This window comes from Rattus norvegicus, chromosome 2, assembly GCF_036323735.1.
Source record: "Rattus norvegicus strain BN/NHsdMcwi chromosome 2, GRCr8, whole genome shotgun sequence".
Lineage (NCBI taxonomy): Eukaryota > Metazoa > Chordata > Mammalia > Rodentia > Muridae > Rattus > Rattus norvegicus.
Window position 1 is genome coordinate 152,721,367 of NC_086020.1, and position 25,275 is coordinate 152,746,641.

General features: G+C 42.3%; 1 protein-coding gene across 8 annotated transcripts in view; it reads right to left on the reverse strand.

The window, feature by feature from the left end:
• The window catches only part of Veph1 (ventricular zone expressed PH domain-containing 1), a 254,919-nt gene that overhangs the window by 128,719 nt on the left and 100,925 nt on the right, over window positions 1-25,275 (reverse strand). For 6 of the 8 annotated variants that reach the window (XM_008761051.4, XM_039102624.2, XM_039102623.2 and 3 more), the window contains 2 exons: window positions 2,779-2,988; window positions 1,588-1,985 (listed from right to left, as the gene is read on the reverse strand). In XM_008761051.4, coding sequence (XP_008759273.1) covers window positions 1,588-1,985; window positions 2,779-2,988 — 608 coding nt within the window. Of the gene's footprint in view, window positions 1-1,587; window positions 1,986-2,778; window positions 2,989-14,645; window positions 14,691-25,275 lie in introns of those variants that run through there. The other 2 variants (XM_039102627.2, XM_039102628.2) reach the window with 2 other exon arrangements.

The following is a 25,275-nucleotide window of genomic DNA, read 5'->3' on the forward strand; positions in this document are numbered from 1 at the left end:
TGAGAAAAAGGACGGAAAGTAGAGTATGAGGAAGTGGACCCTCCAGGGATCCACACCTTTCTGCTGCTTCTTTCTGGGGGATGGATTGCCTGGCTTTTTTTTTTTCCTATGGGAAGAGGGCATGTTGAGACCTCAATTTGATTCCCAAGAGAAGGTGTCTGCTGTCTGAGGATTGCTGAACAAAGCTCTGGGAGCCACACAGTGCTTTCCAGCCACCCATGCCAGTTCAGTCTACCATCAGCCCTCATGCTCTGGTGGTGTTGTACTTGTGTCTCAAACATTCCAGAGCCAGGGTCAAGACACAAAATGTAAGAGAGTGCCAGAAGATGTAGATCTCTCCTGAGAGACACAGTCAGAATATGGCAAATACATAGGCAAACGCCAGCAGGAAAACACTGAACTGAGAACGGGACCCCCGTTGAAGGAATTAGAGAAAGGACTGAAAGAGCTTGAAGGGGCTTGAGACCCCATATGAACAACAATGCCAAGCAACCAGAGCTTCCAGGGACTAAGCCACTACCCAAAGACTATACATGGACTGACCCTGGGCTCCAACTGCATATGTAGCAGTGAATAGCCTAGTAAGGGCACCAGTGGAAGGGGAAGCCCTTGGTCCCGCAAAGGTTGAACCCCCAGTGAATGGGATTGTTGGGGGAGAAGGGGAGGATGCGGGGAAGATGCGGAGGGGAATACACATATAGAAAGGGAGGGAGGGTTAGGGGGGTGTTGGCCTGGAAACTGAGAAAGGGAATAACAATTAAAATGTAAGTAAGAAATACCCAATTTAATAAAGATGGAAAAAAAAGAGAGTGCCAGGGGATTCAATGATTGATATAAATAACATTTAAGAGATTAAAATGATGCAAAACCTCTGTGATGACCAAAATTTCAAAGTTATAATCAGAGAAAGCTTCAATATACTCAGTGATTATTTCTTTCGTCCAAGGATCCTGTACAGTGTGGCAAGACGCTGTGACTGACCTTGCCATGGCTTCAATTTGACCATGTCTTTTGCATCACTGTAAACCATGTTCCTGTGGCAGGTTTAGCTCCCAACTGTCTTTACTCTGTCCTTATTGTCTCAGTGTCTACTACTCTTGCTGGCCTGTTCTCTGCAACACCTCTTGGCATGGCTTACTATATTCCTCCTGTAGTCTAATCTCCGGGAAATCAGAGACTGTGTTCAGCATTAAGATCTTGAGCCCCGTAGGGACCAGAGCAGGACACAAAGCAATGGAATAAGAAAGCAATCTCTCACAGTTACAGTGGTGCATCCCTTCCGTTTGATTACATGGATGGAAGCATTCTCTGAATGCCCTTACCCTACAGCATGCGTCTAGGCCACTGTTTTTTATAGATTGGAAGTGGGAATTGGTTAGCAAAATAAGGAGATGTAGAAACATTTAAGTGGAACCAAAAAGACAAAAATCAAGACATGGCTCAACTTTTCTCCAAGAGGAGCAACCAAGATAACAGACAAGATTTTCAAATCGTCTATCTTATAAAATGTTCATAGAAGGGCACAAGTCTTTAGACTTTGTCACTGTCATTGATATTTCTCGAGTGTGGGAAGTTCAAAGCACTTACCTTCAATGGTGCACTGGTCTGGGATTGGGACTTTTTTTGCGATTTCCAAGGCGTATGCCTTCACTTTGCTGAGGTTTTCCTTTAAGTGTAAGTAGAGCTTATCTTGGTATTCCACAGGACTTATGGCCGCCTCTGGAATTTCTTCTTGGACGTTTTCTTTAAAAGTTTCAGGCATATTTTCTGGTTCACTGTGTATAATACTTGGGTGTGAAGCTGAGGAATTTCTCAGCTGTGATCCATGGGTATCCGTCTTAAAGGGCACCTTGCCAATTCCGTGGCCAGGTGGGTCTATTTCTGAAAGCGAGATGCTGGCATGCATTCCTGTCTTTCCTTCGATTTCTCCGTCTTCCACATTCACACTGTTTGTGAGCACAGTATTCAAAGCCAAACTTCTGGACCTGTAATGAAAGGTCAGGAGAGTTAAAGAAGCTCTCGTTTCCTGGCAAGGACAGTCACACTAGGACAAAAATTGGCTTCCTCCAGAGTGAGACACTGTTAATAGGCGGGATAGATCAAAGAGTACCAAACAGCCTGATGCACAGAGCTTTGAAACTAGAGGGCTGGAGTTGCAGTTCAGTGGCACAGGGTATGCTTGATGTGCAGAAGGCCCTGGATTTTATCCTCAGCTACACCAAGAAGAAAGAAAGAGGAGAATGTCCAGGTGCCTTCCAATAAAGATTTAAATCAAGTTCACAGCAAAATTGCCCATAAAACAGCAGGTACAGAAGTTTTTATTTTTTCTTACGTTTATGTGATTAATCACTAAATTGTAAGAGATGCAACTGACAGCCGTTGTGAAAATTAGCATTATTTTAAAAACAAAACCAGATTTTTGCCCTCTACTTCTATCCCCTAAGTCAATTGTTCTTACTCTGTGACTTGTGATACCTTTGAGGGTCAAATATCCTGAAAATCAGATATTTACATTACGACTAATAATAGCAATAGCCAAGCAACATTCTGTTTGAGGGTCACCACAGCATGCATTAAGGAGTCTCAGTACTAGGGAGGCTGAGAACCACCACCCTAAGTAAAGAGTAAGGCTAATGAATGATGAGGGCACTGTGTGTACTATTTAATTCATTGAAGGATAGACCTTTGGGATTAAGAAAACCATAAAACACCGTGACCACAGAAGCAATAGCAACTATAACTTCATATTTCAAAATGATGACTGGACAAAAGTTATACCTGCTAAATCGAACGTTTTTTCGTTCTTCCTTGGAGACGTGGTCTAAACTGTATCTCCGGACAGAGCCAGGGGTATGGCTCTCAGCATTTATTTTATCTTCGAAGGCCTGGATTTTAACTTGGAGTTTTTCGTGGTCTTCACTTTTAGGCTCCATGGTCTTGGGTTCTCTGAATTTCTCAGGAAAGCTAACTTCAGTGCCGGTTCTTCTCCTAAAAGAACAGAGATGAGGAAGGCATGAGCATCTCGTCGTCCATACCCTTTGGAACAGAGAGACTTTACTCTATCACCCTTTATCTGGAAATGAAACTCTGCTGGATAATTTTCTCACTTGTTGTGTAGCAAACTGCTATTGACTATTGTTGACACAGACCTTTGATATTGCTTCTATATGGCTTGTTGTGCCAGAAGGTCAGAAACATTGGTGACCATGCAATGGCTTCTGCAAACCTGTGGCTCTGTTAATTTAGACAAATCACTGTAATTCTTTCTCTTTCAGAGTGAACTATGTCTTAGCAATTTTAATATATGGAAGAAAGGAGTGTCGGTAAAATAAATGATATTAGTAGCTCTCTATATATTCAAGGTTTATTTGTATTTTTATTTGTGCATGTATATGTGTATGTCGTGTGTGTGTGTGTTGGGGCTGTGGAGGACAGAAGAGGGAGTAAGATTCCTCACAGTTGAAGATGCAGGTGGTTCTGAGCTGCCCAACATGAGTTCTGGGAACCAAACTCAGTTCTGCAGGAAAAACTGCATGGGGCAGTTAACCACCGAATCATTTCTCTAAATACATTTTACAAGACTTAATGAAGCACTCTGTGGGTCACTGAACTTTCTCTTATATTGCAGAAGTAAAAAATGTGATATTATTTGAGGACCAAGTACTTCCTAGGCAGATAAGAACTGCAGATAAATCATAGATAAAACAAACTCTTTGACACTCACTGAGCTGGACAAGGATGACAGGAGGCAGAATATATTTCTATTTCTTGTCTGTATTCTTAAATTAAACTGACCTATAGTACTTTAATTTTTGAAAATTATTTATTTATTTTATGTGTGTGGGGTTGTGCCTAAGTGTATGTATTTGTACCACAGCAGTCAGAAGAGGGCACTGGATCCTCTGGAACTAAAGTTACAGGCCACTGTGAGGCACTTTGTTGGTGCTGGGACTGTACTTAGTCCTCAGCAAGAACAGTAAGCGCTCTTACACCGAGCCATCTTTCCAGCTTGAGTTACTTTAACTTTACTTAACAATCATTATTGATGAAAACCTGTTACGATCAATTCATATACTCACCAGGGTAAAATCAGATGTGTTTTAATCTCCACACTTCTGACATAAGATGTGTATCATTTTCTCATACACACCAATTCTCCTCCACTAACCGGGTGTCCTACGGTTCTCTACAAGTGCAACACTACCTGTCTGGATTTGACGTTAGTTTGCACAGATTTTCATGCTTTGATGATCAGTTTCAAGTACGGAATCCCCAGCCAATAACACTGTGAATAACTTGAGAACTGACTCAGAGGGTTTCTACATATGCACCTATTCTCCAAGGGTCAATCATCTACCAAAGGAGACTTTAGGCTCAAGAGACTCTAAAATGCTCAAGACTTTTAGTTATGAATTATCCTCAGATGCCCACCAATCCAAGAGAAGCATGTCCTCTATCTTTAGGTCAGGGTTGCCAGTAAAATACAAAACATCAGGTCAAATAAGAATTTCAGATAAACACCAAATATTTTAAAGGTGCATTTATTATTAAAATATTGAGTACATGAAACATTCATATATATTATAAAATGAAAGCATTTTATATTTTTAATGTTTTATGCCGTATTTATTAATATATACATGTATTTATTATTTATTAGTACTCCTGTATATTTTAGTACATCATTACTAGAATGCATTTTATTATACTAAATTGATTCTACCCCAAACCCTAAAAAATGTTTTTATTTGGATGTTTTCAACTAGATACCTGGCCACCTGGCTACACTGCTTCGCTCCCTCGTGTATTCACATGCAGGGCACTTGTAGCAACTGGGGAGGGTTTATGGACTGAGAGAGCTGGGAATACCTGAGGTCTGAAGTCAAGCCATCCACATCCCATGGGATAGCCATGAGATTGTGGCAGCTCCTCCTGACTCATCCTTGGTGGAGGGAAGCAGAGCCTTATCTATTAAATGTCAAGTGTGAGGAGTGTCAGAGAGAGAGAGCGAGCATGGGAGCCAAAGTCCCCCACCTCTGCCATCTTTACATCTTGTCACCCAGCTTAGAGGGAGCACTGCAAGGACCTCGGATGGTAGCAATTGGAAGACAGGGATCAGTAATGGAATCTCTGACAGAAGAAATGGTCTCCATACATGAGCCCGATGAGCGTTGCCAATGGGCAGAGCTGTGGCCACACAGACTTTTCACTACACACAGTTTCCCTTGTTTGCAAGTTTTCAGACTTGGAGTGCACACGAGTTAAGACGATGAATGGCGACGACTCTGTCAAAGCCTTAAGATGGGTTAAAGAGAACTTTCTGTCACCCTCCCTGGACATGCCAACTTCACCAAAGAACATTTGATTCCAGTATGGTAGAAGGCCAGGAAACAGTAGCTAGGAGGATTGGGCTTAACCTATCATCCCTTGCTCCTTAATGTTCTCTTTCCTTTAAAATACAATATAAAAAAGGGAGACAAAATTGTCTTAAAAACAATGCCCCACTCCAGATGAGAAGACTCCCCCCACCCCCCGCCTTCCTTCAAGAGCAGAAAACACAAACATGACTGTTGAGAGGCCTGGCAGGCCTCTCATCCTATGGGTGTTTTCTGGGATGGTGAAATGGGCTGGCCTCTTGTAGGGGGTTGCTATTGCTTTTCCATTTGTCACTTTAACTCCAGAGGTAATTCACGGTACGCTTTGCCAGGAGTCTGTAGTCTTTTAAATATTAACTTGGCCTTAACTCAACAAGCCACATTACAAGGGGGCTCAGATGTTTCTGTCTGAACAGTTTCTGGTCTCTGCTGCCAAAGTATAAAGTCTTTAGAAGTGCATCTAGGGATACCCAGGGGAGGCCTAATTGCCTCCTCTTGTGTGCGCTGGAACTCTCCTAAGAAACAAATCGGCCTTCAGGCAGCTTGCTATGCTCCCTCTGAGCTGAGACTATAAGCTGGTAGGAGCAGAGAGACGGGCAAGCTCTGTTCCCAGACCCTTATTCAGAGAAAAATAATATTAGTTCATGTCTGATGATCTTGGCTTTCGATCCTGTGTCCAGGACATATTCTCCTGGGGTTAAGCTTGTAAGGGAGGAAGGAGAACCCAATGGGCTAAATCCATATGAGAGTCCTAGGTTCTGGGGATGCTAATTTTTTACTCTTTGGTGATTTCTTGGGTCATCACCAGCCATCAAAAGGATGACAGAGATGGGATAGTCACATATCTCCCTGGCCCCATAGTCTCATTGACTGTTTAGGGACTTCAATTGCCTAATGCTGCCAGAGTATGAAAGGGCAGAGATGGATCTGGGGCCTGGAAAGTCTCTTCTGGTTTTGAGCCATTCTGTGGGTTGAAAAGGAACCATGCATGCTCAGTTATACAGGGATTATAATGCGGTCATGTCCACAGTTCAGTTTCACGGAAAGGAAATGCTGCTACAGTTGATCTGATTTGCACTAGATCTCTATGTGTGTGTGTGTGTGGTGTGTGTGTGTGTGTGGTGTGTGTGTGTGTGTGGTGTGTGTGTGTGTGTGGTGTGTGTGTGTGTGGTGTCTGTGTGGTGTGTGTGTGTGTGGTGTGTGTGGTGTGTGTGTGTCTGTGGTGTGTGTATGTGTGTGGTGTGTGTGGTGTGTGTGTGTGTGTGTGTGTGTGGTGTGTGGTGTGTGTGGGGGTGTGGAGGTGTGGGGGCGGAGGAATTATTGATTTTGGGCAGTTGTAGACAGACAATAAGACAGAATTCCTTGAAATCAGAAGAAAAATATTAAGCTCCAATACAAGGACATAAAGGTCTCCTTAGTATAGACACTCAGTCTTTTATACATTCTTATACTTTTGCTCAATCAGGTAGAAATAGGAAAATAAGGATTCTGGGAAAAGTGCAAGAGCCTTCCACAGGCTCTTCAAGTGTGATCCGGAGGCCTGGAAGCCCAAGTCCTTGGAGCTCATGGGAATTACAGACTCTTCCCCAGACCCACAAAATCAGAAAGAACACCAACCAACCCTAATGTGCATGCCCACCAACCATCCCCACGTTATCTTCCAGGCTTTCCGATCAGAGCAGCGCGGATCCATCCATGAAAGAACAGAATTGGAAGTGGACCAGGGCAGAAGCAGCGAGCGCTCATCAAGGCCTGGCGTAAGACAATCTGCACATTCTTCAGAGTTGATAGGGTTTACTGTGTTCGATCCATTTAGGGTCTCCATAATATCCATGGTGAAGGTAATGTTTCAGCTTTCACTGCCAACAGTGTGGTCCAGATTCCAGAGTTGAGAGTGGACACGTGGAGAGCTATGGCTCCTATCCAGAACAGAAGGTGGTCCCTGTCTGTCAGATGGCTGTCTGGATGTGCTACAAGTTGTGAAATTCCAAAGGAGTGCAGCCCAGTCCTGTTACTGCAGCCCTCTGAGTTAGGATGGAGCTATGGAGATCGGGTACCAGTCTTTTTTTCTAGACTGTTAGCTCGGGGACTGGAGCAGGTAACGGGGTGACAATGAACTGTCTGTCAGCTGTGAAGACATGGTCAGTGTCCAGCACGTGACACTGCAAGAGCAAGAAAAATGTTGAATACTTCCTTCTTGATGTGTCTCCATCATAACATATATGGTAGAAGCACAATGTTTTACTTCCTGTTGCTGTTGCCAAATACTGGCAGTTTAGTTTGGCTTGAAGTTTGTGGAGGAGATTGTCCATCATGACTTTGAAAGCATTGTGGCAGGTGTTGAGAGCAGCTCATCATATTGTATACTCAGGAAACAGATAGTAGCCAGCGACTGGGGGGACTGGCTAGAGAGTCTTGGGGCCTGCCCCAGCAGTGACACACTTCCTCCAGGGAGGCTCCACCTCCTGAAGGTTCCATAGACTTCCCAAACAGCACCACCAGGTGCTAAACACACTTCCAGAGATCTACATCACAGCAAACATTTGCCCAGCATTGGAGGAATGTCATTAGTTGAAAATATGTCATTGACTGGGCTAAGGTGAGAACACCACACACTCTTAGGGCTCAATTTCTAGCTCATTTAAGGACTCAGTGCTTACCTATGGAGAAGTTTAGCTAATAGGCTTAGGTTGCTAGCTTAAAAGAAAAGAGGATTACTTTCACCTTATCATCAATACAAATGTTGTTAACTGGCTTTGTCACAGTGTAACCTGACCCCCATGGCTGAAAATGTGTGTGTGTGTGTGTGTGTGTGTGTGTGTGTGTGTGTCTGTGTATGTGTATGTGTATGTGTATGTGTGTGTGCTAACCTTTACCCAGTAAGTCTTTATTCTTGGGGTTCTGGAGGATAAAATGTTGGATAGCAAGCATCACTCTCAGATTGATATCAGTAGCTTCGTTGAGGTTTTATCACAGCACTTTTCAAACTACTTGTGGCTAACAACTGCCGTTTTTATTTTCATGTAATGGATAAACTAAACTTGCAGTGTCTGTTGGCCATGCTCTTGCCTAATGAGGTAATGCCATGTTGCTGCAAACGCTACAGGTTCTGTACTAACTGTGCTGTGATCTGATAAAAGTTTGCAAGTGAGTGCTTCTCTGTGGGCCACATCCCCAGCAACTCTAAAGTCCCCTACCCTAATGCTCACCTGGCACAGAATGTGAATGCTAACAGTAAACATGTATTGTGTGGTTTTTATCCATAGGCTTTGAGGTTCTGAGTACAGCGTACTAGCACTCTTTATCTTTGGTTTTGTTTTAGGGTGGCTCAATTACAAGTTACATCAAACTGAAAATTCAAGAAGCATGTTAAAGAGGACATCTTTCTGAGTAGTAGGATGAATTTTCTTCCATCCAGGACAAGTGCCATCCTTCTGCCCACATTATCCATGACTATATATAGTATATGCTATAACACCCCCTGTTAGTTATCATACAGATTCTTGTAGTAGTAAAATGATTGTAGTTAAGTAACTCTTTTTTTAAGCTAATAGAGCACAGGAATAGTAATTTCAGCAATTTGGCTAAGCCAAAGATGTGTTAACAATTTGGGCTCACTAATGTTGTTTCTTTAGTGAAAAGGCAAAAGGTGAGAGAAATCCTATAATGCTTTATCATCATAATCTTCCTATTTTATTAATAGCCTCTTACTGTGGCTAATTACTAAAGTAAGCTTTATTATAGGTATACTTGTATTAGAAAACTCATATATGTCTTGGTTCTATCTTGGATTTTAGGCTTGGGGTCTTAGAACATATCCCAAAGTGAATCTACAGTAGAGGAGTTAGTTACTCCTTACAGAGATGAGGGGGTAGAGGGAAGGAGGAACAAGGGAGGGAGGGAGGGAGGGAGGGAGGGGGAGAGAGAGAGAGAGAGAGAGAGAGAGAGAGAGAGAGAGAGAGAGAGAGAGAGAGAGAGAGACTATCAGTGATTCCATTTACAGAAAGGGAAGCAGCTCTCTGAGATACAAAGTGACTTCCTCAGCTTCTTAGCTAACGCTGAGCAGAAGTGTCTACTTCCAAAGCCGGCTCTTTTAATTTCCCCTGCCCCCTGAACACAGTGCCTTTTAGATGCTGTTTGGTTTAGGCCGTGTTTAATCTATCTTAGGAACAGATTGTGAGACTGGATAGCATGGTAACTAAGAATGATCAAATCCTAGTCTCTCGGAGCCATATGCTCCAGCAGCCAGACACAGGGAAGGTGTGCTATATCGTTACTGAGAAACTCTCACACTGATTGGGAAGATGTGTTTGCCTTCTTTTAACCCCAACTGAAAAGATGTTCAAGACTCAGAAAACACCACACAAATGGTAACTTTAAAATTCAAACCTGATGGATGGAGAAAAAGGGCCATTTCCTGATGCAAAGCAGCAAGCAGCAAGGTAACCAGGGTCTGCTGAGACCCTGCAGAACTGCCGCCATCTCAGATGGGTAGGAGAAGGTCAGGCTCCCCTCATATTCCCTACAAGTGCCCTGTTCCTCCTCCAGGTTAGAACCTGGGTGTTCTCTTGCCTTGTTCGAAATGGAACACCAGGTCATAGGCGCTTTCAAAGGCCCGTGTTTTGGTGTGTCCTGTGAGTTGAATAGTGCTGTGTTCCTGGGTCCCTGGCAAAGCTGCATTGCTCGCACGTCAGTCAGGGGCCCACCATTCCCATTCCACGTTGTCCACACCCTTCAGAGCCAGCTCTGCCAGGATCTCATTTTCATTGCTCTTGCTCCACTGCTTCCAAAGCTGATAATGGTATCTCCCACCTGTGTCTCTTGCTAATAAATGAATTCCTGAAATACCTTTAAAGGCCTTCCCTTTAGCCCTAAGTACTGGTTAAGGAGGAACAACCAATGGGGAAAATGAACAACAGATGGGACATAAATGTTACCACATGTTAGCTTCGACCTCTTTGGTAAGCAGGGCAAAACCTGAAGCTATTACTTCATATTTACAGAAGGGTCACAGCAGCCACACAACTGCCCCAAAAGGTCATTGGAGTTTTCTTTTGATAGAGGACATCTCTACATGGAAAAGATACATTCTTTTCTTAGCAAGACTCCAGTTTTATCTTTAGATATTACCTTAATTAGCAGAGTAGAAGGACCTTCAACTTTTCCTAAGGGGCAATACTGTCAAGAATGTCATATGGTTTTAATTATGTCCTGAAATTACTGTTGTGCATTCCTTGAGCCAACAGTTGGCCACAAAAAATGTCAGTTTCCCCCTTTTTGTAAATGTACCTTGCTTTTAAAAAACATGAGTTAGGTTTTTCTTTTTCTTTTTCTTTTTTTTATAAGCACCTTAAAGAATATATTTCTCTTGGATACTGGTGCTTTAGTTTGGAAACAAGTAGGGCACGAAGAGATACATAGTGATTTGGGAGCTGAAGGTCTGGACAGGGGTGTGAGCTATAGAAGTTTAGAGGACAGTGGCATCATAGGGAAGAATGGTGGTAGGAACTCATAGAGAAGTAGCAGCAAACTGTAGGTGTAGGGAAGAACAGCCTTCCATGGGAAGAGAGGAATGAAGAAGGTATTCTAGAATGTGATGGGAAAAGTAAGCAGAATTGGTCAGAATTTTGTTAGGAATATGCAGAAGTCACCTTGGACAATTTCTTTGAATTATGTAAGTGCTATGTATAACTCTTACCTACACCAAAATCTGAGATCCACTGGATTAGACAAAAGGAGCAAATGAAAGGAAGCTTCATGAATTACTGCCTGCAATTTACATGGAAATTACTTCAGGCCTACAAGGAGAGTAGAGTTTGAGTCAAGGCTCCCATTTTATGCTAGGTATTTATTAGTTTATTTTTATTTTTTATTTATATGTATGTGTGTGAGCCTGTGTGAGTGCATGGAGACCAGAAGAAGAAAGGATTGGATTTCCTGGAACTGGAGATACAGAAGGTTTGCTGTCCTGTGGGTGCTGGAAACTGAACCCAGGTCCTCTGAAAGAGCAAGAAGTACTCTTACCTACTGAGCCATCTCTCTAGTTCTCCCCATCTCCTAGCAGGGATTTTATTCCATTATGCTTTATGTGAAGCCTCTACAATGCTAATGCATTAAAATGTTTTCTTGTGAGGATTAAATAGAATGGGCTGGAGAGATGACTCAGCAGTTAAGAGCAGTGGCTGTTCTTCTAGAGGTCCCACACATACTAATTTATCACCACCATAACTCCAGTTCCAGTGGGATCCATGCTTAATTCTCCCCTCTGTTGGCATTGTGTGCATGTGATGCACAGATATACATGCAGGAAAAAACTATCATATACACAAAATAAAAAAATGGAGAATAAAATAACTCCTTCCTCTTGAAGGTAGGTGTCTTAGTTAGGGTTTTACTGCTGTGTACGGACACCATGACCAAGGCAACTCTTGTAAGAACAACATTTAATTGGGGCTGGCTTACAGGTTCAGAGGTTAAGTCCACTATTAAGGTGGGAGCATGGAAAACTCCAGGTAGGCATGGTGCAGGAGGAGCTGAGCGTTTCTACGCCATCATCTGAAGGCCTATAGGAGAAGCCTGGCTTCCAGGCAGCTAGGATGAGAGTTTTAAAGCCCACACCCACATTGACACACTTCGTCCAACAAGGCCACACCTCTAAAGAGTGCCACTCTCTGGGCCAAGCGTATTCAAACTGCCACAGCAGGGGTTGGTTTAAGCTTGATTTGACCTCTTAGCAGCATTCTCAACAGAGATATTGATGAGTCGGTCCTCTGTTCTCTGCACTTTCTGTTCTGGAGTCAGTAGAGAATTTTTGTTAAGTTGTTGCTCCATGTCTTGGGGAGATATGTATTACAGCAAGGATAGGTTCTGGTGTGGCTCTCATGATGCCAAGATATGAGCCCTGGTTTCCAGCTGTCATTGTAAAACCCTGTCTTCACAAGGCATGTTGCATATTAGGGCAACACATGAAATCAAGTTCCTGGTGTTCACTGTAGCCCATTTTGTTATTGACACTCCAAGGAGGATCATATTTATTTGCACTAAATCTCATTCCGGTTTCCCCTTCATCTTTCCTGCAGGTTATGGGATTATTTCATTTAATCTCTTGTGTCATCTCTTCACATCTGTCTTAAGTTATTCTCAGTGCTGTGACAAAATACCCAGCAATATAAACTCAAGTAAAAGGAGGGATTTGTTTTGGCTCAGTTAGAGTCTACCATAGCAGAAGCAGGAGCACGAGGCAGCTTGTCACATTCTATTAATCATCAGGAAGCTGGCAGAGATCAATTCTGGGCTCAGCTTATTTCCTCCTCTTTCCCTTGGTATAGTCAAGGAAAGTTAGTGCCCACATTCAGGATATATTTTGACTTCTCTTGAAATACCCAAATAGACAAACTGATAGGTATATCTCTAAGGCAATTCTAAAGCTAGTCAAATTGACAAGATTAACTATCATAACTCTACCCTTTGTCAGGTTCACTTAAACACATCACTTTAAATCATAACATCATACCACCCCACTAAAATCTCATGTTCATATTATAGTGCAAATGTATTTAGTCAAATTTTAAAAAACTCTCCAAAATTTAACAATTTTAACATAGACAGACGACTTTTGAAGCCTCTTTTAAGGCTCAGGACAATGTTTTAACTTGACTTCTTATAAAAGAAAAAAGAAAATAAGTGACATACCCAACATATAATGACATAGGACAACATACTTCCAACATATACTGACATAGTATAAACATTTCCATTGCCCAAATGAATAACAGGAGGATAGCAAGGATCTATCAGACTACAGCAAGAGCAAAACCTAGCAGGGCAAACAGCAAATGCTGTGTCTCTGTATCTGGCTCTTGGGGCTTATGATAGAATCATCTGGGCAGCCACATTCCTCAGCCACATTCCTCAGCCCTGCTTCCTGTGGTACACACAATTTCTCTCTGTGTTAGCTCTATGCCACATTTCAGCTTTCTGTAACAGATATCTCAACATCCTGGCATTTCAGTATCCTGTGGTCTCCACTGTAACTTAAACCTCACCTTCCCAGCTTCATTCTTAAGGCTTCCTTGCACAGAATAGAGGCCTGCTACACACTGTCTGGCTTCAGCCACTTCGTGAAAAATTGAAACGTCTCCATGGTCCCCTTCTCTTTTGTAATCTTCATGCCTACAAAGCCAATACCATATGAATGATGCTGCCAGGTTATGTTGTCAGTTCAAGATGTAGTATGGCTATCTTAGAGCACAGCTTCAGTAGACTGTGTACTTCAAAGCTAATCCTTGGAAAATACTTCCTTAGGTGGGCACTTAGGAATCTAGGTTCTGGCTCTGTCCTTTCAAATGTATTTGCCCCGCCACACCTAAGAACTTTTAGTGAGTGAGAGCTTACTCTTGGTACCTTCCTATTTTTCAGCTCACCATGCTAAACTCTTTAGCAATTATAGTACATTTTTGTATCCCATTATTTTAACACTAAAATTCTTTCATGCTTTGGCTTTGCCCAACTGTATTTTTTTTTTCAGAAATTTCTTCTTCACTTGCTATTTTCTCTTGTTGTACACAAGACAAGAGTAGTGAGCAGTAGCCATGATAAAGCCTGAATGCTCTCCTGTCCTGAAATTTTCTCCACCAAATGAGAATTGTTCATTACTTTTGAATTTAGCTGTGCATAGGTTCTCGTGATAGGAACAGAATAAAGCCACATTATTTGCTAAAATATGACATGAAGACCTCTAGCTCAGTTCCCAGCAGAGCCCCTGTTCTCTATGAATCCTCATGAGCCTGGCTCCCATCGTCTGCACTCCTTGGCATTCTAACCTTCCAAATTCCCACAGAAATGCCCCATTAAACTCTGCTTACAGAGTTCTTGGGTTTCTCTTGGTGTATAGTGTTAAACTCTTCCATATTCCTCCTGCAAAGCAGTTCCTAAAGTGTATAGACCGCAGTAAGGTTACCATAGCAACAACTTCACTTATGGGCACCAATATTCAGCATTAGTTATGCATCTCACTGGTGTGATGAAAATATGTACAAAAGCAACTCAAGGTAGGAGAGATTTCCTTTGGCTCAGAGATAGTCCGTTGTGGTAGGAATGTCACAGCAAGGAGCACAGACAGTCACTCTGAGTTAAATACCGAGTCCTCAGATCAATTTTTCCTTTTCAGTCCAGAACTCTAGCTCTTGGGATCGTGCATCCATCATTCAGTGTCTTCTTTCAGTTAAACTTTTTTTGGGTCACTTTTTGAAAACAATCTCATAGACTTACCCAGCAGAGTGTTTTCATGGTGACTTAAAATCCAGTCAAGTGGACCTGAAAGATTAACCATTGTACTGAAATTACACTGGTTTTATGCCTACCCAACTTGTTTTAACTAACGTTTTCCTTCTCATTTTTAATTTTAGGGCATGCTTCTGTAAAACAGAGGAGAGACACAGAATCTATTCTGCCACCATTGCCACTAAAACAACAGGAGAGCAAACGCCCACTTAACTAAGCAAGACCCCTGTCATCATGAACTTTTCTTACAAACAACTTTTCCCCTCTATGACTCCAATGACTTTGCCTAGGCTCCAAAAGCCACATCTAAGGAAACAGTGAATCCCCTTCCTGGGCCGGAGACTGTGTGTCTGTCATTTCTCCTTCCGCTCCTCACCTTCACCATCCTCTTTCATTTTTTCCCATTTACTTCCCTATCCCATTTTCAACAATTTCTATTCCCCCGAATTTCCATTTACAACCAGGGCTTGAGTCTTTCCTCTTGCTAAGGATGCCTGTGATAGATTGCCCCCTTCTGTTGGTGCTGTGTTAGATGGACCTCTCTGGTGCCACATTTGTTTGGTGAAGGTGCCTTCTGGTGCCTGATTTCCTAAACTGAATGTGAGGGTTGGGAGAAAAAAATTGGCAGCAGCAAAAGGTTCAATGGCAAACTATTAATTCAAAGTCAAGCATGTAATGACCTGAGGTCTTCTGAGAATGCTTATCAAGGTTGCATGCACAACTGCACGGTAGCCTTGGTTTTCTTTTTTTTTTTTTTTTAATCTTTTTTTTTTTTTGATGTTTCACTTTTTTTTTTTTTTTATTAACTTGAGTATTTCTTATATACATTTCGAGTGTTATTCCCTTTCCCGGTTTCCGGGCAAACATCCCCCTCCCCCCTCCCCTTCCTTATGGGTGTTCCCCTCCCAACCCTCCCCCCATTGCCGCCCTCCCCCCATAGACTAGTTCACTGTGGGTTCAGTCTTAGCAGGACCCAGGGCTTCCCCTTCCACTGGTGCTCTTACTAGGATATTCATTGCTACCTATGGGGTCAGAGTCCAGGGTCAGTCCATGTATAGTCTTTAGGTAGTGGCTTAGTCCCTGGAAGCTCTGGTTGCTTGGCATTGTTGTACTTTTGGGGTCTCGAGCCCCTTCAAGCTCTTCCAGTTCTTTCTCTGATTCCTTCAATAGGGGACCTATTCTCAGTTCAGTGGTTTGCTGCTGGCATTCGCCTCTATATTTGCTGTATTCTGGCTGTGTCTCTCAGGAGCGATCTACATCCGGCTCCTGTCGGTCTGCACTTCTTTGCTTCATCCATCTTGTCTAATTGGGTGGCTGTATATGTATGGGCCACATGTGGGGCAGGCTCTGAATGGGTGTTCCTTCAGTCTCTGTTTTAATCTTTGCCTCTCCCTTCCCTGCCAAGGGTATTCTTTTTCCTCATTTAAAGAAGGAGTGAAGCATTCACATTTTGATCATCCGTCTTGAGTTTCGTTTGTTCTAGGGATCTAGGGTAATTCAAGCATTTGGGCTAATAGCCACTTATCAATGAGTGCATACCATGTATGTCTTTCTGTGATTGGGTTAGCTCACTCAGGATGATATTTTCCAGTTCCAACCATTTGCCTACGAATTTCATAAACTCGTTGTTTTTGATAGCTGAGTAATATTCCATTGTGTAGATGTACCACATTTTCTGTATCCATTCCTCTGTTGAAGGGCATCTGGGTTCTTTCCAGCTTCTGGCTATTATAAATAAGGCTGCGATGAACATAGTGGAGCACGTGTCTCTTTTATATGTTGAGGCATCTTTTGGGTATATGCCCAAGAGAGGTATAGCTGGATCCTCAGGCAGTTCAATGTCCAATTTTCTGAGGAACCTCCAGACTGATTTCCAGAATGGTTTTACCAGTCTGCAATCCCACCAACAATGGAGGAGTGTTCCTCTTTCTCCACATCCTCGCCAGCATCTGCTGTCACCTGAGTTTTTGATCTTAGCCAATCGCACTGGTGTGAGGTGAAATCTCAGGGTTGTTTGGATTTGCATTTCCCTTATGACTAAAGATGTTGAACATTTCTTTAGGTGTTTCTCAGCCATTCGGCATTCCTCAGCTGTGAATTCTTTGTTTAGCTCTGAACCCCATTTTTTAATAGGGTTATTTGTTTCCCTGCGGTCTAACTTCTTGAGTTCTTTGTATATTTTGGAAATAAGGCCTCTATCTGTTGTAGGATTGGTAAAGATCTTTTCCCAATCTGTTGGTTGCCGTTTTGTCCTAACCACAGTGTCCTTTGCCTTACAGAAGCTTTGCAGTTTTATGAGATCCCATTTGTCGATTCTTGATCTTAGAGCATAAGCCATTGGTGTTTTGTTCAGGAAATTTTTTCCAGTGCCCATGTGTTCCAGATGCTTCCCTAGTTTTTCTTCTATTAGTTTGAGTGTGTCTGGTTTGATGTGGAGGTCCTTGATCCACTTGGACTTAAGCTTTGTACAGGGTGATAAGGATGGATCGATCTGCATTCTTCTACATGTTGCCCTCCAGTTGAACCAGCACCATTTGCTGAAAATACTATCTTTTTTCCATTGGATGGTTTTGGCTCCTTTGTCAAAAATCAAGTGACCATAGGTGTGTGGGTTCATTTCTGGGTCCTCAATTCTATTCCATTGGTCTATCTGTCTGTCTCTGTACCAATACCATGCAGCCTCCATCACCATTGCTCTGTAATACTGCTTGAGTTCAGGGATAGTGATTCCCCCTGAAGTCCTTTTATTGTTGAGGATAGCTTTAGCTATCCTGGGTTTTTTGTTATTCCAGATGAATTTGCAAATTGCTCTGTCTAACTCTTTGAAGAATTGGATTGGTATTTTGATGGGGATTGCATTGAATCTGTAGATTGCTTTTGGTAAAATGGCCAATTTTACCATATTAATCCTGCCAATCCATGAGCATGGGAGATCCTTCCATCCTCTGAGGTCTTCTTCAATTTCTTTCCTCAGTGTCTTGAAGTTCTTATTGTACAGATCTTTTACTTGCTTGGTTAAAGTCACACCGAGGTACTTTATATTATTTGGGTCTATTATGAAGGGTGTCGTTTCCCTAATTTCTTTCTCGGCTTGTTTCTCTTTTGTATAGAGGAAGGCAACTGATTTATTTGAGTTAATTTTATACCCAGCCACTTTGCTGAAGTTGTTTATCAGCTTTAGTAGTTCTCTGGTGGAACTTTTGGGATCACTTAAATATACTATCATGTCATCTGCAAATAGTGATATTTTGACCTCTTCTTTTCCGATCTGTATCCCTTTGATCTCCTTTTGTTGTCTGATTGCTCTGGCTAGAACTTCAAGAACTATATTGAATAAGTAGGGAGAGAGTGGGCAGCCTTGTCTAGTCCCTGATTTTAGTGGGATTGCTTCAAGTTTCTCTCCATTTAGTTTAATGTTAGCAACTGGTTTGCTGTATATGGCTTTTACTATGTTTAGGTATGGGCCTTGAATTCCTATTCTTTCCAGGACTTTTATCATGAAGGGGTGTTGAATTTTGTCAAATGCTTTCTCAGCATCTAATGAAATGATCATGTGGTTCTGTTCTTTCAGTTTGTTTATATAATGGATCACGTTGATGGTTTTCCGTATATTAAACCATCCCAGCATGCCTGGGATGAAGCCTACTTGATCATGGTGGATGATTGTTTTGATGTGCTCTTGAATTCGGTTTGCCAGAATTTTATTGAGTATTTTTGCGTCGATATTCATAAGGGAAATTGGTCTGAAGTTCTCTTTCTTTGTTGTGTCTTTGTGTGGTTTAGGTATAAGAGTAATTGTGGCTTCATAGAAGGAATTCGGTAGGGCTCCATCTGTTTCAATTTTGTGGAATAGTTTGGATAATATTGGTATGAGGTCTTCTATGAAGGTTTGATAGAATTCTGCACTAAACCCGTCTGGACCTGGGCTCTTTTTGGTTGGGAGACCTTTAATGACTGCTTCTATTTCCTTAGGAGTTATGGGGTTGTTTAACTGGTTTATCTGTTCCTGATTTAACTTCGATACCTGGTATCTGTCTAGGAAATTGTCCATTTCCTGAAGATTTTCAAATTTTGTTGAATATAGGTTTTTATAGTAAGATCTGATGATTTTTTGAATTTCCTCTGAATCTGTAGTTATGTCTCCCATTTCATTTCTGATTTTGTTAATTTGGACACACTCTCTGTGTCCTCTCGTTAGTCTGGCTAAGGGTTTATCTATCTTGTTGATTTTCTCAAAGAACCAACTTTTGGTTCTGTTGATTCTTTCTATGGTCCTTTTTGTTTCTACTTGGTTGATTTCAGCTCTGAGTTTGATTATTTCCTGCCTTCTACTCCTCCTGGGTGTATTTGCTTCTTTTTGTTCTAGAGCTTTTAGGTGTGCTGTCAAGCTGCTGACATATGCTCTTTCCTGTTTCTTTCTGCAGGCACTCAGTGCTATGAGTTTTCCTCTTAGCACAGCTTTCATTGTGTCCCATAAGTTTGAGTATGTTGTATCTTCATTTTCATTAAATTCTAAAAAGTTTTTAATTTCTTTCTTTATTTCTTCCTTGACCAGGTTATCATTGAGTAGAGCATTGTTCAATTTCCACGTATATGTGGGCATTCTTCCCTTATTGTTATTGAAGACCAGTTTTAGGCCGTGGTGGTCCGATAGCACGCATGGGATTATTTCTATCTTTCTGTACCTGTTGAGGCCCGTTTTTTGACCAATTATATGGTCAATTTTGGAGAAAGTACCATGAGGAGCTGAGAAGAAGGTATATCCTTTTGCTTTAGGATAGAATGTTCTATAAATATCCGTTAAGTCCATTTGGCTCATGACTTCTCTTAGTCTGTCTACATCACTGTTTAATTTCTGTTTCCATGATCTGTCCATTGATGAGAGTGGGGTGTTGAAATCTCCCACTATTATTGTGTGAGGTGCAATGTGTGTTTTGAGCTTTAGTAAGGTTTCTTTTACATATGTAGGTGCCCTTGTATTTGGGGCATAGATATTTAGGATTCAGAGTTCATCTTGGTTGATTTTTCCTTTGATGAATATGAAGTGTCCTTCCTTATCTTTTTTGATGACTTTTAGTTGGAAATTGATTTTATTTGATATTAGAATGGCTACTCCAGCTTGCTTCTTCTGACCATTTGCTTGGAAAGTTGTTTTCCAGCCTTTCACTCTGAGGTAGTGTCTGTCTTTGTCTCTGAGGTGTGTTTCCTGTAGGCAGCAGAATGCAGGGTCCTCATTGCGTATCCAGTTTGTTAATCTATGTCTTTTTATTGGGGAGTTGAGGCCATTGATATTGAGAGATATTAAGGAATAGTGATTATTGCTTCCCGTTATATTCATATTTGATGTGAGGTTATGTTTGTGTGCTTTCATTCTCTTTGTTTTGTTGCCAAGACGATTAGTTTCTTGCTTCTTCTAGGGTATAGCTTGCCTCCTTATGTTGGGCTTTACCATTTATTATCCTTTGTAGTGCTGGATTTGTAGAAAGATATTGTGTAAATTTGGTTTTGTCATGGAATATCTTGGTTTCTCCATCAATGTTAATTGAGAGTTTTGCTGGATACAGTAATCTGGGCTGGCATTTGTGTTCTCTTAGGGTCTGTATAACATCAGTCCAGGATCTTCTGGCCTTCATAGTTTCTGGCGAGAAGTCTGGTGTGATTCTGATAGGTCTCCCTTTATATGTTACTTGACCTTTTTCCCTTACTGCTTTTAATATTCTTTCTTTATTTTGTGCGTTTGGTGTTTTGACAATTATGTGACGGGAGGTGTTTCTTTTCTGGTCCAATCTATTTGGAGTTCTGTAGGCTTCCTGTATGTCTATGGGTATCTCTTTTTTTAGGTTAGGGAAGTTTTCTTCTATGATTTTGTTGAAGATATTTACTGGTCCTTTGAGCTGGGAGTCTTCACTCTCTTCTATACCTATTATCCTTAGGTTTGATCTTCTCATTGAGTCCTGGATTTCCTGTATGTTTTGGACCAGTAGCTTTTTCCGCTTTACATTATCTTTGACAGTTGAGTCAATGATTTCTATGGAATCTTCTGCTCCTGAGATTCTCTCTTCCATCTCTTGTATTCTGTTGGTGAAGCTTGTATCTACAGCTCCTTGTCTCTTCTTTTGGTTTTCTATATCCAGGGTTGTTTCCATGTGTTCTTTCTTGATTGCTTCTATTTCCATTTTTAATTCCTTCAACTGTTTGATTGTGTTTTCCTGGAATTCTTTCAGGGATTTTTGCGATTCCTCTCTGTAGGCTTTTACTTGTTTATTAATGTTTTCCTGTGCTTCCCTAAGTGTGTTCAGGTCTTTCCTGAAGTCCTCCAGCATCATGATCAAATATGATTTTGAAACTAGATCTTGCTTTTCTGGTGTGTTTGGATATTCCATGTTTGTTTTGGTGGGAGAATTGGGCTCCGATGATGGCATGTAGTCTTGGTTTCTGTTGCTTGGGTTCCTGCGCTTGCCTCTCGCCATCAGATTATCTCTAGTGTTACTTTGTTCTGCTATTTCTGACAGTGGCTAGACTGTCCTATAAGCCTGTGTGTCAGGAGTGCTGTAGACCTGTTTTCCTCTCTTTCAGTCAGTTATGGGGACAGAGTGTTCTGCTTTCGGGCGTGTAGTTTTTCCTCTCTACAGGTCTTCAGCTGTTCCTGTGGGCCTGTGTCTTGAGTTCACCAGGCAGCTTTCTTGCAGCCGAAAATTTGGTCTTACCTGTGGTCCCGAGGCTCAAGTTCGCTCGTGGGGTGCTGCCCAGGGGCTCTCTGCAGCGGCAGCAACCAGGAAGACCTGTGCCGCCCCTTCCGGGAGCTTCAGTGCACCAGGGTTCCAGATGGTCTTTGGCTTTTTCCTCTGGCGTCCGAGATGTGTGTGCAGGGAGCAGTCTCTTCTGGTTTCCCAGGCCTGTCTGCCTCTCTGAAGGTTTAGCTCTCCCTCCCACGGGATTTGGGTGCAGAGAACTGTTTATCCGGTCTGTTTCCTTCAGGGTCCGGCGGTGTCTGTGGCAGGGGTCCTGCCGCTCCTGGGCCCTCCCCCACGGGAGCCCAGAGGCCTTATACAGTTTCCTCTTGGGCCAGGGATGTGGGCAGGGGTGAGCAGTGTTGGTGGTCTCTTCCGCTCTGCAGCCTCAGGAGTGCCCACCTGACCAGGCGGTTGGGTCTCTCTCTCACCGGGTCTGGGAGCAGAGAGCTGCTGCGGGCCGGGATCCGAGGGTGTGGAGCCTTGGTTTTCAACATATACCATGTGCACTTGCACTGTGTGTGCCATTATGCCACATGCCACATGCCAGCGAACACTGCTTCAAACACTTCAGCTCAGGTTCAAGACTCTGTCTGGTATGCTTTTCTTGTATGTGAAAAGTTTTCTGTTCTTATGTAAACATGATGGATTAATGATGGAAACAGACTCCGGTATTCTCCTACCATCATCTCAGCCCTCAACTATTTAACTCCTATGTCTTTGGGTAGCCTTGGGTTATGATGCTTGGTTTTAGAAATTGCTATTTGAAAGTCAAACAAGTTTCATAAAAAACAGTAACACCTTCTAACTTGGTATTTGGACAGAATTTCCACAATGTCTGAAATAGCCCTACATGTACTTCTGACTTTTTGCAGTATGTGTTCGTGTGAAGTGACATCTCGGCAGTGATGACTATAAATTTAAAGTAATGATCAACTCTAAAGATCATTAAAGATGTTCTATGTCCAGCAGTATTAAATATTCCGCCAAAACTTAATTCTTTCTGTAAAAGTAAATAAGAGCATCTATCTCATTAGTATGCAAATATGCTAATTACACACGATATGCCAATAAATAGTAAAGTTGTATGTGTGTATGTGTGTATATATATAAATATACATACATATATATAAATATACATATATATAAATATACATATATATATAAAACACAAAGATTTGTCTTAAATGTCTTTGTGATTTATTGTCAATAAGGCTTTGATTTGTATAATTACACACACACACAGACACACATACACACACACACATACACACACACACACACACACACACATACACACACACACACACACGCACACACACAGACCTAGGGTCACAAAAATTTCTTGCCTATGAAGAAATTGCAATTTGAAAAGCTGTGATCTACCGTAATGGTCACTGGACTCAGTGACTTTGGGGGGACTGCTCAGCCAGTCACATAGTCATGAAGAACATACTCTCCCCTTTCTCAGCTCTGACTGGATCTGACAGGCAAGCAGCCCAGTTGTCAAGGTCTTCCCAGAAGGCCACAGAAGGGCACACCGTTTGCAAAGGTCTCTTTCCCCAGCTCCACACCTCGCCTTGTCAATCCACAGGTGCCCTTATGCCTCCTCTTTTATGTCTTCAGAATTGATTTCAAAACTTAACTGTTCTGCTTGGTTCTGCCATTTAGGCTTTGTTGGGTTTTATTTAAATACAAACACATTTTTAGAAACACAGGAACAGAGAAAATGCAAATAGGTTCACCTGCTGCCCTTTACAAAACTCACTCGATGCATTCAGCATCTTTGGCAAGAGGAAGGCTCGGCTGCTTCATTTTCTCATCGTCTCTGGGATGCTAATTGTTTTTCTTTTGATAGTCGTGTTGTTTTGGCCTGAAGTCTAAAATCTGGCCTGCTGAGCGTTGTCACTTTTGTCAATGAGGTGACATCTGCTTTGAATTTTATCATCCTTAATTTTCTTTCAGGATGGCTCCACTTGTTCATTTTCTCTTTAATTGTGAGAATCAGGGTTTTGTCTTTGCACCACACAAAAGTGTAGACCTTTCTGCTTTGGGGGCATGGACTCAAATGAGTAGAGTCACATGGTCACAAGGAAGGCTATTCAGGGAAAAGATGCTGGGACAGAAGCCTTAGCAACCAGCCCAGAGAGGATGAGCCCTGGACACAAAAGGCTAGCTGTCCACACCACACTTCTGAGGTTCCCACTGAATAATTACAATTTGCTAGAGGAGATTGACAGCAAGGGTTGAACTGGGAGAAATAATTTGAATTGAAAGAAGTTGAGGGCCGTATGTGGGATGAACGCTGACCCTTTTATTTCTTTACTTATTTTATTTAATATTATTTTTTCCATTGCTGGAGAGTGAAGCCAGGATCTCACAAGCAAGGAAAAGGACTCTACTACTGAGTTCCGTCTGCGTGCTTTCTGCTCTCTTTCCCTCCCTCCCTCCCAACTACTGTTCCTTCCTTTTTCCTTCCTGCCCCATCATTTCCTTTACTTCCTTCTCTTTTTCCTTTTACTTCCAAAAATTTCTAAAGGGAGTAATATTGCTAATAGGACCAGGGATTATTTATCAGCGATTAATTTCATGGTTCAAATATTGAGTGCAACAGCCTCGTACCGGATCCTCACTTTATATAAGGCTTTCACATGCACAAGCTCAGACATGTTTGTGGGCAACAGGTCCCTGAGCAGGACACATGTGTGAGCTTTTCATCCAGCAAGTGTGCTCATCATGGCCTGAAGAAGACATAAGGATGTTAGCTGTGCACACAGTATAAAAAACATTTAATACCAGCTGCAGAGATGAGAAATTACATTTCTGAAACTATACCAAGAAACTTAGCTGACTGCGATTATGGCATCTCATAGATGTTATTGGATGCTACTATGATAATGACATTGGTAGATAAGTCAGGGCATGTGAAATGCTATTTTTGAAGTGTGTGTGTGTGTGTGTGTGTGTGTGTGTGTGTGTGTTTAGGATATTTTACTTATTTACATTTCAAATGTTATCCCCTTTCCTGGTTTCCCCTCTGGAAATCTCCTAATCCATCCTCCCTCCCTCTGCTTCTATAAGGGTGTTCTTCCACCCACCTACCCACTCAGCCACCCACTCCTGCCTGACATTCCCCTACACTGGGGCATCTAGCCTTCCCAGGACCAAGGGCCTCTCCTCCTGTTGATGTCCGACAATGCCGTCCTTTGCTACATATGGGGCTGGAGCTATGGGTCCCTTTGGCTGTTGGTTTAGATCCTGGGAGCTCTGTGGGACTTGGTGGTTGATACTGCAGTCCTTCCTATGGGATTGCAAATCCCTTCAGCTCCTTCAGTCCTCTCTCTAACTCCTCCACTGGAGACCCCCTTCTCAGTCCAATGCTTGGTTGTGAGCATCTGCCTCTGTATTTGTCATGGTCTGGCAGAGCCTCTCAGGAGACAGCTATATCAGGCTCCTGTCAGAAAGCACTTCTTGGCATCCACAGTAGTGTCTGGGCTTGGTGTCTGTATATGGGATGGATCCCCAGGTTGGGCATTGGGGAACTCTTTGTCGCCTAAAAGACATTTGGAGATGACAGTGCCAAGTTCACTGTCACAACTAAGGGAGGACACTACAACCAGCATCTTGTAGGTAAGGGTTCAGGTTTCTGGGAAGTATTTTATAATGCACAGGACCACCCACAGGAATGAAAGGGCCAGCTGTGTGCACTGCACAGGACCACCCACAGGAATGGAAATTCACCCTCACTCTTCAGTCCCAGCTACTTTCTTTCCAGATCAGCCAAATTTTGGTAGCTCATTCACCATCATCATCAATAATTTCCTCATGGGCAACACTCATGGATGTGTTCTGTCTTTCCCTTGTTTGACCTGACTCTTGTCACTTTC